At 19.5% G+C, this 15155-nt stretch overlaps 2 protein-coding genes across 2 annotated transcripts; both read left to right on the top strand.

Moving 5' to 3' along the window:
• Nucleotides 1-112: 112 nt before the first annotated feature.
• PmUG01_14011000 (fam-l protein) lies at nt 113-1169 on the top strand (the record flags this gene model as incomplete). Its single annotated transcript, XM_029007658.1, has 2 exons — nt 113-199; nt 327-1169. 2 exons carry the CDS (start codon nt 113-115, stop codon nt 1167-1169), a joined length of 930 nt encoding a protein of 309 aa, XP_028864025.1.
• A 3517-nt stretch (nt 1170-4686) lies between these two features.
• PmUG01_14010900 (fam-m protein) lies at nt 4687-5245 on the top strand (the record flags this gene model as incomplete). The annotated part of the gene is made up of 2 exons (XM_029007657.1): nt 4687-4701; nt 4817-5245. The coding sequence occupies 2 exons, from the start codon at nt 4687-4689 to the stop codon at nt 5243-5245; spliced, it is 444 nt and encodes a 147-aa protein (XP_028864024.1).
• Nucleotides 5246-15155: the final 9910 nt, after the last annotated feature.

Here is a 15155-nt window from a genome sequence, read left to right as displayed (position 1 = left end):
AATAAAAGAAATCACGTTAATTAAAAAATAACAGTGTTCTTTATCATTCAAAGAATATTATATTTTTAACTGAATCCTAGTTTAGTATATTTTAATTTTAACGTTCTCTATAATGAAGCAAAAAATTAAGCCACTGTTATTTATTAAAATTGTTACATTTATTATTTTAAGTTGGATATATCAATTTGACGTTTATTTGGTTATAATAATTTTACATAAATTTTTATGTATTATTTGTATTTTTTGAGTTTTATTTTTGTTAGTACTTGTTTTTAGTATGGTATTATTTATTTGAATACATAATGATTTTTTTTTTTTTTTTTTAGAGTATGCATAACAAATCATTGAATGAATGCTATAGTCATCGTAGAAAAATGTATACAACAAATTATCGTTTATTGGCAAAATATAAGCAGGATAGAGATTTAAGTTTTTTCTGTTTAAAAGAAGATTCTCCAAATGGCGTGAACTATAAAGAAGATATATCTAGTAATGAAGAAGGTGAAGTAGGAAAAAAGAAACACATAAATGGAAGTTTATCAACAAATGCAAGACGCAATAAAAAAAGTCTGAAAAATAAATCTTGTATATTTGAAACAAAAAAATATTCCCATTTAGAAAAGAAAATATTCAAGGAACTTGATTACGTAGATTTTCTTAAAAGCAACAGGACAATTAGTGATAAGATTTACAAAAAAATATTGCTTAAAAAATGCGGATTACGAATAGCTTTACCTTTATTGCTGTTTTTGGTATTAGCAGTATCATTCATATTAGATAATTTTTGTGGATGTGGGCTTTCGCGTGGTTTGTTTAAATTAATAATTCTTCTTTCACCTTCCGTATCTGTTCAAAGTCTTGAAAGTAATCCATTTTTTTCTCATATTACAGATATTAAAAAATTATCAGATGTGTTTGAAAATAAAGGAGATATTTCTTCCGCCTTTGCATACTTATATGCCTTTTTGACGAAACCATCTTTAAATCCGTTCACAAAAGTTTTGTCAAATACCTCAGGTAAGATGAGAAACTATTGTGTATCCGGTTTTTTGGGATTTCTTATATATTTTGTGCCTATCTTCATATTAAGTATAATTCTTATATCAGGACTTATTTATTATCATAAAAAAGTTAAAAAATATGAAAAAATTAAATTCATGAAAAGGTAAAATTTGTAATAATCAATATATTTTTTCTATAATGAGATCATTAATATGATTTAGTATAAGCAGTATTTAGAATAGTATTGATAATACATACACTCATAATTGATTAAAGTTTATAGATGTATGTATATATAACTGGTTTAATTGATAGATACCAGTAAAAAAAGGTATTTTTATTTTTTCTGTCTCTTAGAATGTTTTAATATTTTTTAATTTCTAGTTTAAGTTATTGTCTCAGCTTAGTTGACTATTTTGATTTAATGTATATAATTTTATATTTCAGTATATTCCTTCTAAGATTAAGTATTTGTTCGTTATTATTAATATATAATAGGAAATTTGTATAATTTTATTTATTTTTTGTGTTAATTTATATTTTATCCATAAATAATACTTTTTTATATTTTTTTATCTGTTTATATTCTAAAATAAATAATTGTTGACTTATTATGAAAAACGTTTGATAATATTTAAATTTAAAAATATGTGTCTTGTTTTGTTTTCAATGATATGAAGCAAATGTATTTTGTTTTATTGATGTATATATATAATACATAAAATAAGTTTTATGAGAATACGTTATAGAACAATTTAATTGTAAATCACTTTTTACAGAATTTTTATTTTTTTTTTGAATGATAAAAAAAATAAAATACAAAAATAAATAATAAAATATTTTTATTAAATTTAGGATACATATAATAGTTCAACATCTTCACAATTTTAAATATTCACAATTATATTGAGAGGTACTATGATTTATTAATTTATTGTTGTGGTGAATTCTAATATAAATTCTATATGACATAAATGAATTGAATATATATTATACTAAAAATTTATAAATATAGAACATATACCTTATATTTTTTACAATATTTAAAGTTTAAATTAATGAATTGAAAGTAATGATATATTAATAAATAATATGCGTAAATACATTTATTTTTATTAGTATAGTAAAATTTATAAGACATTTATATATACCTAAAAAGATAAAATATGATTAGAAGTAATGCATAAATATATAATTTTTTTACATTCATACAATAATTCGAAATTCTAATTTTTAATATATTTTCAAATGCTTTATGTTTATTTATATATTATGTAAATAATTAACATCATTTTAAAGATGTATAAAATTATATGCACTTCATATGTAAAATTGCTAATTAATTTATATTAATGAAGTTTCTTTTTTAAATTAAATGAAATTAAAAAAAAAATTATTTTTCTATAAATAATTCATGAGTATATTATATTCTTCTTTTTGATAACATGAGTTTTAATTAAGTCTATTAAAAAAAATATCTACATTTTTTGTAAAAGTTTTAAATAAGTGTAATAATATTATATTATGTATATTGAAGAATTTGCAAGCATTAAAAAATAAAAAGGCATAGTAATATTCCCATTGTAAATTCAAAAATATGTTAACTATATTTTATACGATAGTAAAAAAAAAAAAAATTTAATTACTTTAAATACTTATATATTTGAAAATTTCATAAACTGAAAGTATAATATATGTTGGTATAAATAATAGATTTATAAGATAATCTTGAAAAAAATAATATTGAATCAACAAATGAATGAAATAATAATAAAATGTTTATACCAATATATATATATATAATAGAACAGTTCACATAGATATATATATATTAAAAATACAGAAGAATAAATGTTTTATAAAGTAATTAATCTATTTTTTCATTATTATTTAATTTAGCAAAAACATAAATAATCTAGAAAATTATATATTATTTTAAAAATAACTGCTCGAAAAACCTTTAGAAATCATGAATATTTCTAAAATAGAAAAAGTTATTAATAAGTAATTGTTTAACAAAATTAAAATAGAAAATGTACTTTTTATAATTTTAGAATTTATATATGGACGGTTTTACACTTTATTTAGTAACATCTGATATGGGAATAAGTGTTGAGCGATTAATTCATAGTAACAGTTCAAGGTAGATTAATAATAATCTTCATAAAAGTCACGATAAATGCATATATTGTGTAAATCTATGAAATTTTAGTGACAACTTTTGTAATATCCTTTTTCTAATTTTTTAATTGTGATATTGAGAAAATCTTATTTTCTAAGAACAATAACATTATGTTATATTTCAGACGATTAAATAAATTTTTATACCAAATATTTTTTAGTATTTATCACTCTTAGTGTTTCAATGAATAAGGTAATAAATATTACTATATTATAAAATTTTGTTGTTAAATACATTTTTAAAATAATATTATTTATTTATATATTCAGGTCGATTTACTATTTTGTAACTTTGAAATGCGTTCGTAATCTTATATATTTGTAACGGAATAAATGAAAAATAACTTGTCCGTTAAAAATTGCAGCAAAAAAATACTAAAAAATACATTTTAATAAATTGTATTATTATTCCTTCTTATTTGTTATGTACATATTATACGCAATATATATTAACCTTATTTTTAAATTTCTTCTGGAAAAAACTTAAATTAATGCTAGTGCATATGATATTTCTGTAGAGGTTTTTCCCTTAACATATATTTTTCTTTTTTTTTTTTTAATATATTAGTATATCTTCTATGAGTATATAATTAATTAAAAAGAAATTAAAGTTTTAGATATATGAATATTCAAAATTTTCATTTAGAAAATAAATGAATAAATTAAAAAGTGTAACTTTTAAAATTTATTCTACAAAAAAAAAAAAATTAGTTTGAATTTTCTTTGAGAATTGACAGTACTCTGTAGATTATGTAGATCTTATAAATTTGATTTTTTAAAAAAAATAGAAACACTAAACAATTTTATGTGCTTGAGTACTAATTAATGGAAGTGTTATAATTAACATTTCATATGTTATTTTTTTCTTTTATAATTAATTTTATTATAATTATACATAATTAGTTTTTAAAAAAAGTGTTTACAAAATTTGAATTATTAATAGGATACCATTTTTAGAATTGATAATTGTTATCCTATTATGTCGAGAAATATATTTTATATATTCTCTACATTCTGTATAATAGATAAACTTAATATTTACATAAAATAAGAAATCGCATATTTATTTTTCTATATATTCTAAAAATTATTAATAAAAGAATCGTTTAATTAGTTCACTACATTATATGAATAAATTATATATTGCATATATTTATGAATCAATTCAAATTTTTTTATTTTAATGAAAGTTTTTTTTATTGTATTAGAATTAAATTAAAAATCTCATAATCTATTTTTAAAGTTATTTTACGTTGAATATGTGGAAAAGCATATTATATTCATGTATATTTACTATATGTTTACGAAGAAATAATAAAAATAATTTTTTAATAAATATAGATTTTCATATCACTAGAGGAATATAATATTATTATTAATTTTTTTTTTACTTAATATATTGGAATATTTAACATGTATATTTTAAAAATAAATATGAAGATATTATATTTACTAATATTGGTGCGTTTATTCTTTTAACTTGGATATATCATTTTAACATTGATGTGGTATGATAACGTTATTTAAATATTTTTGTATTATTCTTAACTTTTATTTTATATTTATTAATAATATTTTGTAATAATAGTTTATTTATATATTTAAATAATAAATATCTACCTTGTTCATTTAGAGATATTTTAGTAAATTTTTGGAAGACAATTATTACCATAGTAATAAATTAGATGCAAGAACTTATAGATTACTAGGAGAATATGAAAAGCTCAAAGATTCAAAAATTGTATATTTAAAAAAGGATGTACCACATAATGTAAAATACGAAAAAAAAAATATATGTAATAATGAAAAATGGACGGAAAAAAAAGAATCTAATAGAAATTTATTGAATATGGCTCATTATTATACTCAAGTTACAGATTACAATAATGGAATATTTGATGGGAAGCATTTCCATTTTGAAAGAAAATGGATTAAAAATAAAGATTATGAACATTTTCTTGAAAAAAAAAGAAGAATTTGTGATATATCCTTAAGAAAAATAAAACTTAGAAAATACAAATTTGGAGTTGCTCTATTTTTACTTTTTTCTTTTTGGGAATAGGATTATCCGTATTACCAGGATTACCATTTATGAAAAACTGTAGATAAATGGATGGAAAAGACTCATTATTAAAAGGCTTGCATAGTGCTCTAAATAGCCTGGGAAATGAAAAAAATTTCTATATTTATATAGGATTATTCAGTGTAATTATTATTATATTATCCGTAATAGTTATAATAGTCATTAATAAGATTTTAAGAAACAATGAAAAATATAATAGAATTAAGTTAATGACGGAGTAAAATGAATAAAAATGAATGTTTTTCTTTCACTAAAAATTTTAATATGAAGTAATAAATTAAACACTTTATTGATATACTTAATATGCATATATATATTTTCTAAAGTATTATAATGCTACATGTATATCTAGTCTCTTTGATACACAGCAACAAAAATATATGTTCTTCCTTTTTTGTCGATTTTAATGTTTTAATGTTTTAGAATTTTTATTTTCAAATATTATTATAGCTTAAATATTATGGTGTAGCACATATATTTATGAGTTTAAATATATATCTATGAAATATATTGGTTGTGCTTAATAAGAATATATAATAGCACAATTTACATAATTATATAGAAGTTGTATAATTTAGAAGTATACTAAACAATTATGATTTTTTTTTGTATCTCGTTGCGCCTAAAATTATTATTTGATAAAGTTATTAAGAAAATTTTTATTTTTAAATTAATAATGAATGTGTGTTGTTTTGTATTTAATGAAAAAAAGTATATGTATTTCGTTATTTGATACATGTATATATATTTTTTTTTTTCTTAGGAAAGAACTTAATATTTTTTGCATAAAATGTGTCCATGTAAAACATATTATAAAACTAATATATTGAAAAAATATGTTTAACAGACTTTTAGCTTATTTTATGCCGAGGAAATGTAAAAATATAGATATATAATTAAATAATATATTTTTAATTATAGATTAAATATAATATCATACTAAATTTAAGATTATCAATCACTAAGTTTAAATGAATTTTTAAAACCATTTGTCCTATTAATTTGGTTCCTAACTGTTGTACTAACTGGAGTCTAGTAAAATATTTATATATAAATTATGTTGAAAATTTATAATTAAATATAGAGCATGTAGTTCTTATTTTTTCATGTTGTTCTCTTATTAATCTAATGAATTAAATTCAATTAGATATTAATAAATATCTATTGATATATTTTTTTCTTTTTAAATATTATTTATAAAATTTATGTTACTTTTTATAACATATATCTTTTTATTTTACTAGTTGGTACTAATTTTAAATATCGTAGTTTTTCATTATTTATCAAAAAAAATTACATAACTTATGAGATAGTATATTGTGAATAAATAAAAACTAGGCAAATGTTTTTTATTTACATAAGACAAAACTTTTCTTTTTAGCGAAAAGGTGTTTATTGAAAATTTAACATCATAGTTTGCAGTTATTAAATAATTTTTATATCTACAAAATATTTTTTTTAATTATGTGAAAATATTAGTAATTTTACTTCATGGAGAACTAAATTCATATTTTAAATATTTTAGAATTAAATTTTTTATATTTTTCGATTTTATATGAATTAAAATTCCATCTTTTTTACTTAATTTTTGAATAAGGTATTTAATATTTTCTTGCAATCTATACAGTAGAAAAGTAACTACTATATATTTTAATTATAATTTCGTGTTATTAAGAATTCCATATTTCTATAGTTTTATGTATGAATAATTTTTTTAAAGTATTTTTTAAATATTCCATTTCATTATTTTTGGAATTTTTTATGAGTTCAATAATAAATTATAAGGCTTTATAATTTTATTTTTGCTTCTAACTCGGAATATAGTAGTGCAGCGAACATCATATATTACGTACTTTCTATAGCATTATGTATTAATACAATACCATTATTTATAAATTCTTTTATATATTTTTTTAGTAATTTGTTTTATTTTTTTTCTGTATAGTAGAAAATTATACATTTATGTATCTTGGAGTATGTAAAATATATGAATTTAAAAATGAGTTCATTCTTCTGAATGTAGATAATTCAAGGAAAAATTATATTAATAATTTTTCGGTTTATATCATGGTAGTTCTTTTAAAAATGAGGTATTTAAATTTTTTTGAGAATACATAATTATATTATTTTTAGTGTGTGTATAAGATGAAAAAAATTTATGGTTTCTTTTAGTTTACTGTAAAAATTTGGAATATGCAATAAAATATATATATTTTTACAATCTGCTAACAACAAAATAGGAGTATTTCATAATGATAATATGAAGTTCTAACTTTTACAAAATATTGTTTATAATTAAATATTTTATATTGAGTACTCACCTAAATATGCATACAGTTATAATAAGTTGCTCCTATTATATATTAATATAATTAATCAAGTATTAAAAATACTTTGAGTTTGTCGTAATGGTAGTATTTTTATGAGAAAATGTTATAGTACATATGTAAAAAAAAATTATATACATGAAATACATACCAGTAAGCATTAAAAAGTTTAAAAAAATATATATATCTTTGTTGTTTACGTATAATATTTCATAAAGATTTGTAACGTTTCCTAATTTTTTATTTTTGATGCATAAAAAAAAAAACATGCTATAAGATTTTCTTGACTAAAATTTTTAAGTAAATTGAGGATACTTATAAATGTATTAATTTTATCGCATCCGTGAGTTTTGGAATTGTTATGTGTACTTTTTTTTTTTTGTGTAGAGTAATTTTTATATAGTTAAATTACTAAGAAATAGAAAAGAAATGAGATATAAAAATAGAAAAATAATTAATTTTATTATATCATAGTATTATACGTATATACATGTAAAAAAACTAAAATAAGTAAATGTTCATTTTAATATTCGAAGAATACTGATAGTTACTTCATATCATTACCTTTATATTGTTATGTATTAATTGTCGCTTTATTCAAAATGTCATAATATTTTAATAAATTTTTGTTATTTAGAATTTATAGATAATTAATTATTTCTTGTTTTTGAAAAAAATTATACTAAAATTACATTGTTCTAATTTTTTTTATTTGTATGGAAATATTTAAAATATTAATAATTCAAATTCAAGTATTATATAGAATTACAAAATACAACAAAATTGAAGAACACTCTTACAGGATAACATAAAGAAAAATATTACAGAAATATTCTTTTGTATAAGGAATAAAAATTATTTATATAAAAACTGCATAAACGGAAAAACAAATATGATAAAAGAATTTTTATACAACTGAAAATCTTGTTTTTAAGTAATTATTCTTATTCCATGGTGCTATTAGCTCGCCGTTTATTTGTATATTTATAAAATACATAATGTTAATTACATGACAACAAATTTCTTTTTTACTAGAAGCCACCAAAGGAAAAGATAATTATATATTTTTGACAGGTATAACTTTAATACCTTAAAAAAGTTAAATTATTCACCCAAAAAATTAAAGAAAATGCTTTTTTTTGAATCTTCGCATATTATGTTTTTAATTTTTATATGTTATTATTGTTCTTTAAAATATATTTTTTTTCTTCTCCTCACTTTTTAATGTATTTTAAGTATTTGCATGTGTGCATATATTCCTTAAAAGTTCTTTCGTACACATATTCATATTTACCTCTTATTTCATATTTTTATTTCTCCCTTTTACATCATTTTATTCTGCTTTTCTTTTTTTTGTAATTAATTTTTGAAAAATTAAAATCAAAAAATAAGAAATTATTAAACGTTAATGGTATTCATGCATGAATTTTTAAAAATACTGTAGGGCTAAATTTGAATTTTACAGTTGTATAAATGTCACCGAAATGTGTGAATAATGTTGAACTTATATAATAATTGTTATGATATGCGCAATTAAAAATGGAATTTTTTTTATTTTCTGTACTTAGGGTATCATTTTTCATTGTATCTATAAGTATTAATGGAGTGTACGTGAGCGTACCTTAGTAAATATAATATAAGAGAACTAAGTGAATGAACATTATGTATATGTAAAAGATATGAGTATTATATTCATGAGAAGTACGCTTTCTTTTTTTAGGATACCTTCACTACTATCAAGATGTCTTATTTATCCAGAAAGAAAGTTATGTTGAAAAAGGAGAGAATGGAGGAGAAGAAATACATTATCTGATAAGTTTGTACAAAACTCTAAGAATATAAAAAAAAGTATAATAACATAAAACGTGATTAATATTGATACAAATAGTATATGTATAACTTTGAATTTTAAGAAAACTTTTTCTTTACTTATTCTTTTAATTGTTCAGACATATATTACAGAGTTTTTCTGAAGACGATGATATACATGTGAATATTTTATTCAAAAGAGACAAAAAAAATTTTGGTTTATCTTTTTATATGATTTTTGTAATTTATTTTTTCTTTCCATAGCATTTATAAAAGAGGAAAAATTCAATAAAATAAGCCTTTAATTATGTAGTTTCTTGGGAATTTGGGATATAAAAGTTGACAAAAATTGTTTCAAAAATATATATTTGTCAATCATGCTTATATAGCGTGTACATATACGTGTGCATACATTTGTGTATATGTACATGTATGCATGTAAATGAATAAAGGAGCGTGTATACGTGTACATACGTATACTTACATAATATAAGATATTCATGTACATATTTTAATATATATACTTTCCTATATTTCAAAGAACGAATATTTCATTTTAAACTTGAAACAATACATTGAATCATTTATCTATATTATTAAGAGGGTTGATGCAAAAATGTTTTCCAGCATAAAAGTATAATGCATAAATATATTATAACTATTAAAAAAAATGAGATGTATTTTTTACATCTAGATATATCTATTTGTTCTTGTGAAACCATTACAGTAATTCAATATTTTGTCTGAGATTCTTACATATATATGTAAATTTTTTTTTATGTTGTTCCGTGCATGTGTCACACGAATAAAGGAGCCCATAGGAAGAATACATTTATGAAGACACGAATGACCATTTGACCTGTTTAAAGAAAAATAAATAGAATAAGACATTTATACTAGGAATTAAATTTTATGTTAGTAATTGAAACAATTTGAGGACACAACTGAGGTCATATCTATGCATGTTGATAGGATGGCATTATTCACAATTAGTTATCTATGCATACTATATGCAAGAATATACATATGTTTTTTAAACTATCTTGCCTTGTATATTTTAGATTGTTTTTATTGAAAAGTCATAAAAAGGAAATCATCTGTACATATATATATGTATACAAACATTTGTGTATTAGATATTTATTTACATGACCTTACTGACCTTGCCGTCTTATGATCATCATTTATAAATGTGAACAATTTATAGTAAGTTCATGTATATAAGAGAGGATGATACGGATGATAAAATTCAGATAACATCGGAGAAAAACAAGAATGTATGAAGTTCGTTGAAACAATTACTTCTGGTGCGGTTGTTAATAAGAAAAAGGGGAAAAAAAAATAGATAGGTCACCTGAACAGTGATCTATTCAAATTAACAATTTCGAAAGAAAAATTGCTTTGCTGTAGCCTATTTTATATTACGTCAAAAGTGTGAAAGTTCATTTAATTATTTCTATTAAAGATCTTTATAAGGAGAATAATTAATGCATTCAGCATAAGCATGGAAAAAACAAAAAGTAAAAATATAAAAAGTGCAAAAGCATAAGGAATAAAGTTATAAGCAAAAACTCGAAGGTTATTAGTTCTTTGTAGTATGATAGAAAAGATTTCATATATGTAAATAAGTGTGCATGCACAAGAACTGTAATTATATGCTGATGTATATGTTCATAATTTTCACCATAGATAAACAAGAATGTAAAAAAGTAAATACATGTAATAATAAAAAATATGCACAAGAAAAATACGTATTCAAATTTGAATGTAATGAATGAATTCATATGGAACAGAGAAAAAGGAAAAAACTATACATTAATGTTTTTTTTTTTTGTAAGAATTACATTAAATGTATGTATGGAAACTAATTCGTAGTAAGAAATTATTAAATATGTTTTGAAAAAAATGAATTAATTAGAAAAAATAAATGCTTGTAAAATTATAGAGTAATATAAAACACATATGAATGAAACTCATAAAGGTTCTAATTTATTGATTATTTTAATACATGTATGTTTGGGCGGACTTACTTTAATAAAAATCAAAGTGTATTAGTATTATTGATAAGATTTAATAGTTATATCATGTGTGTTATTGCAAAAATAATGCCTAATGAAATTATGTGAAAATAATAATTTCACTGAAAATATATATAACACGAATAAATTAATTTTTAAATAAAATATTAAAATAAAAAATGTCGTATGTCTCATTATTATAATATTAAGAGCACGTTAAATTAAAAGAAAACTAATCCATTATAGCAAACATTATATATAAGACAAATGATTATCAAAAATGACATTTGATCTACAATAATTTAAAAAATATAAAGATATTAATATAAATATGCATGAATTAATAGATATACATATAGGAAATAAAAACATATATTTAATAATTATCCTCCATGTCGTATAAGTTCACTTAGGAATTAATATATATCAAAAGAAATGACAATTATATATTGAATGTTTTTTCATTTTGATAAATATGAATAACTATTTAATTTAAATTGACGTGAATATTTTTAATAGTTTAAACATGCATAAAAGATTTTAGGAAAAAACAATAGTCTTAAAAATTATCTACTGTATTAGTTACATGAATATTTAGGAAATAACTACAAAAATGAAGTTTATAAATTTATGTAATTATCATTATATGATATTCAAAACAGATAGAAATGTTAATTAAGATGCTCCATTTTTCTTTTTTATATAAGAAAAAATTTATAATTTTTGGAAGAGTTATGAATATCCAAATGAAAGTGTTATTTAAGGGTACCAAAACAAGAATATATTTAAATATGTTTATATATATACATATATATATGTGCACATGAAAAATGGTGTAAAAATATAACTATCTTATTTATGTAATACAGCCAAGGGTAGTATGCATTATATAGAACATTAAAAATATAAATAATGTATATATTTTTTTTTAATTAATTATTTTTTAGAGAAGTAATTTGCATACAAAAATTAGCATAGATTTATAATTTTTCATCTAAGGTAATATATTTAATATATTACATTTTTATAATTAAGTCCATTCGATAAATTCAGTAGAAAATATGTAATTTAAATATATATGATTATATTAATATATTCATAATATATTTAATTTTTTTAAGTTATGTAATAGTTGTATTTTAATACATGATTTTGGTATTATTAATTTATAAATCAGAAAAATATGTACACAGCTATCTCCTCTATATATATATTAAAAAGAAAAATAATACATTAATTATTTTCCTATATTTTATTGTACATAATTTTTTCGTATTTTCTAATGATATTATTTTTCTTGTAATTTTTTTTTTAATTGTTTAATTAGTTAAAATGTTTATTTATTACATTTACTTCAATGTTTTTTTTAATATTATAATTTTTATAGAATTTATAATTTTATATTTAAAAAAAATAAAAAAGAATAAAAGAAAAATATAAATGAATTCTTAAATTTAGTAAATTTCTTTTTAGTCATAATTAATATAACGCATTATTCTAAAATATAAGAAATTATAGTTTTTCATATTTAATGATATGATATAAATGCGTAAATGCGTTAAATTGGATAGTATATATTTAGAGATAAAACATTCTGTATGTCAATTAAAGCTTAGAATAGAATTTCTTTAGTAATTTATGTAAAACATTCTATATGTTGGAAGTATATGACACAAGTTAAATTATAATTTATGCTATAAAAAAATTTTTTTTTTTAAACTGTGTATACTATTATATTTTATGCTATATCTTATATTTTTGAAGTATAAAATAGTACATAAACGTATTACGTCTAGAAATGACTAAGTTTATTTTTAGGAATTTGACAAAAAAATTAATAACTATATTCCTAATATGTACTTATCTACCTGTTCTCACCCCATATGTATTTTTTTTAATCTAATTATCAAATAAAATCCATATGAATAAAGAAAAAGTTAATTTATCTCATTATTTTTTGAAAAACATTGATAACTAAAATTTAGAATTGGTCTAATAGATTATTATAATATATATGTTGTGCATTTATTAAAATAACTAGTATTGCCAAAAATTATTTTGATGTTACCTTCTTTTTTAAATAACTTTTAAGAATTATTTACAATAAATCTTTTTAAATTATTTTTATTTTTTGTACCAGATATTTGTATTTTATTTATGAATTTTAGTATCTTTTCATAAAATATAATAAAATAAAATGAGTACCTCAATAATTTTATTTTCTTAAGAATATCTTCATATTATACAGAGTTTTGTTTACAGAATAAAAGATAATAAAACATAAAAGGATACCACTTAAACGGAAAAAGTAAATATTTAATTTTAGCTAAATCTCCTATATTTATTCTTTTTATTTGGATATATTATTTTTTTAATATAGTATAATGATAAAAACAAAAAGTTTACTTTTTATTTTTTAATGCTTTATGTTATATATACTTATATTAAAATTTTCCCTTATCCGTAGGTAAAATTATTAGGTTATAAATAATAAAAATATTTTCATTTATTCGTTGTGTAGCTTTTATAAATCGTTTGATAAATAGAAGAGTGTATATTGAATATTATATTCAAGAACCGATATATTACTACATGAGAAGAAAAGAAATAATGCAGGATTAATTATATTTTATTTGGAAATATATATATACTGATTAAGACAGTTAAGTTTATAATAATGAATGAAAGTAAATTAGGAAAGGCGAATCGATAGATAACAATAATTATGGTGGTTTCCGCCAAAAAATTAGTCAAGAAATGAAAATATGTCATATATAAAACTTTTTCGATGGTAGATAACTTGTTTGAAAATGTACAATATATAGGATTTATTCTTATATATATAATACAGGAAATATATCAATTCTACAGAGAAAATAAGTTTAATGAATTCAGAAATACGAATACCTCTTTAATATATGCTTTACGAGAAATATTTATGATACCTGGATTTTCAACTATATTATTCATAGAAATTTCCAAGGAATTTACACAAATGTTTTCATTATTGTTAGTTATTTAGTATATTTGATAGTTACTTAAATATTTGTAAAAATCATAATTTATACAACTGATATATAAGGAAATTCATTTAAAGCCTATTTAAAATGAATATTTGTTTTTTAAAAAAAGTGCTTTGTGTAACTAAAAGGTGTGTACTTAATTCTAAGTAAGAATATATGTTCAAATTAATTACATGATATATACATATAAAATTAAATATTGAAATAAAACTATATGCGAATATATATATATGTATAACTGTAAACAAAATAGGGGATAAATGTTTATAACAGTCGAATGTTTTCATGTTTATTTTTATATTATTATGTATTATATTGAGTCAATTTATTATTGTGACTTAATATAGCTGTATTTTATTTTTTTCTGTTTCATAGTAGTACATAAATATTATAGATTAATATTCAGAACAAAAGTATTCACTTTATGTATAAAAATTGGATCCATATATGTTTGATCTTAATTTTTATTATAGCAATTTTGTTCACTTAATTTAATAAACAAAGTTACAATAAATAAAACATTACCAAAGATAATGAGGTAATTTATATTTTTAACAATTATAATATCCCTTTTCTTTTTTTTCTATTCTAAGTATTTATCTGAAAATCTTATTATTAGAATATATTATATATTAGTCATAATTTAAATTTTTTATGTTGTTTTTCAATTGATAAAATAAATACATATATTTTTTTGTTTTAGGTTCTATTA

This window comes from Plasmodium malariae (genome assembly GCF_900090045.1).
Source record: "Plasmodium malariae genome assembly, chromosome: 14".
NCBI classification, from domain to species: Eukaryota; Apicomplexa; class Aconoidasida; order Haemosporida; family Plasmodiidae; genus Plasmodium; species Plasmodium malariae.
This window is presented reverse-complemented; position numbering and strand designations above follow the sequence as displayed.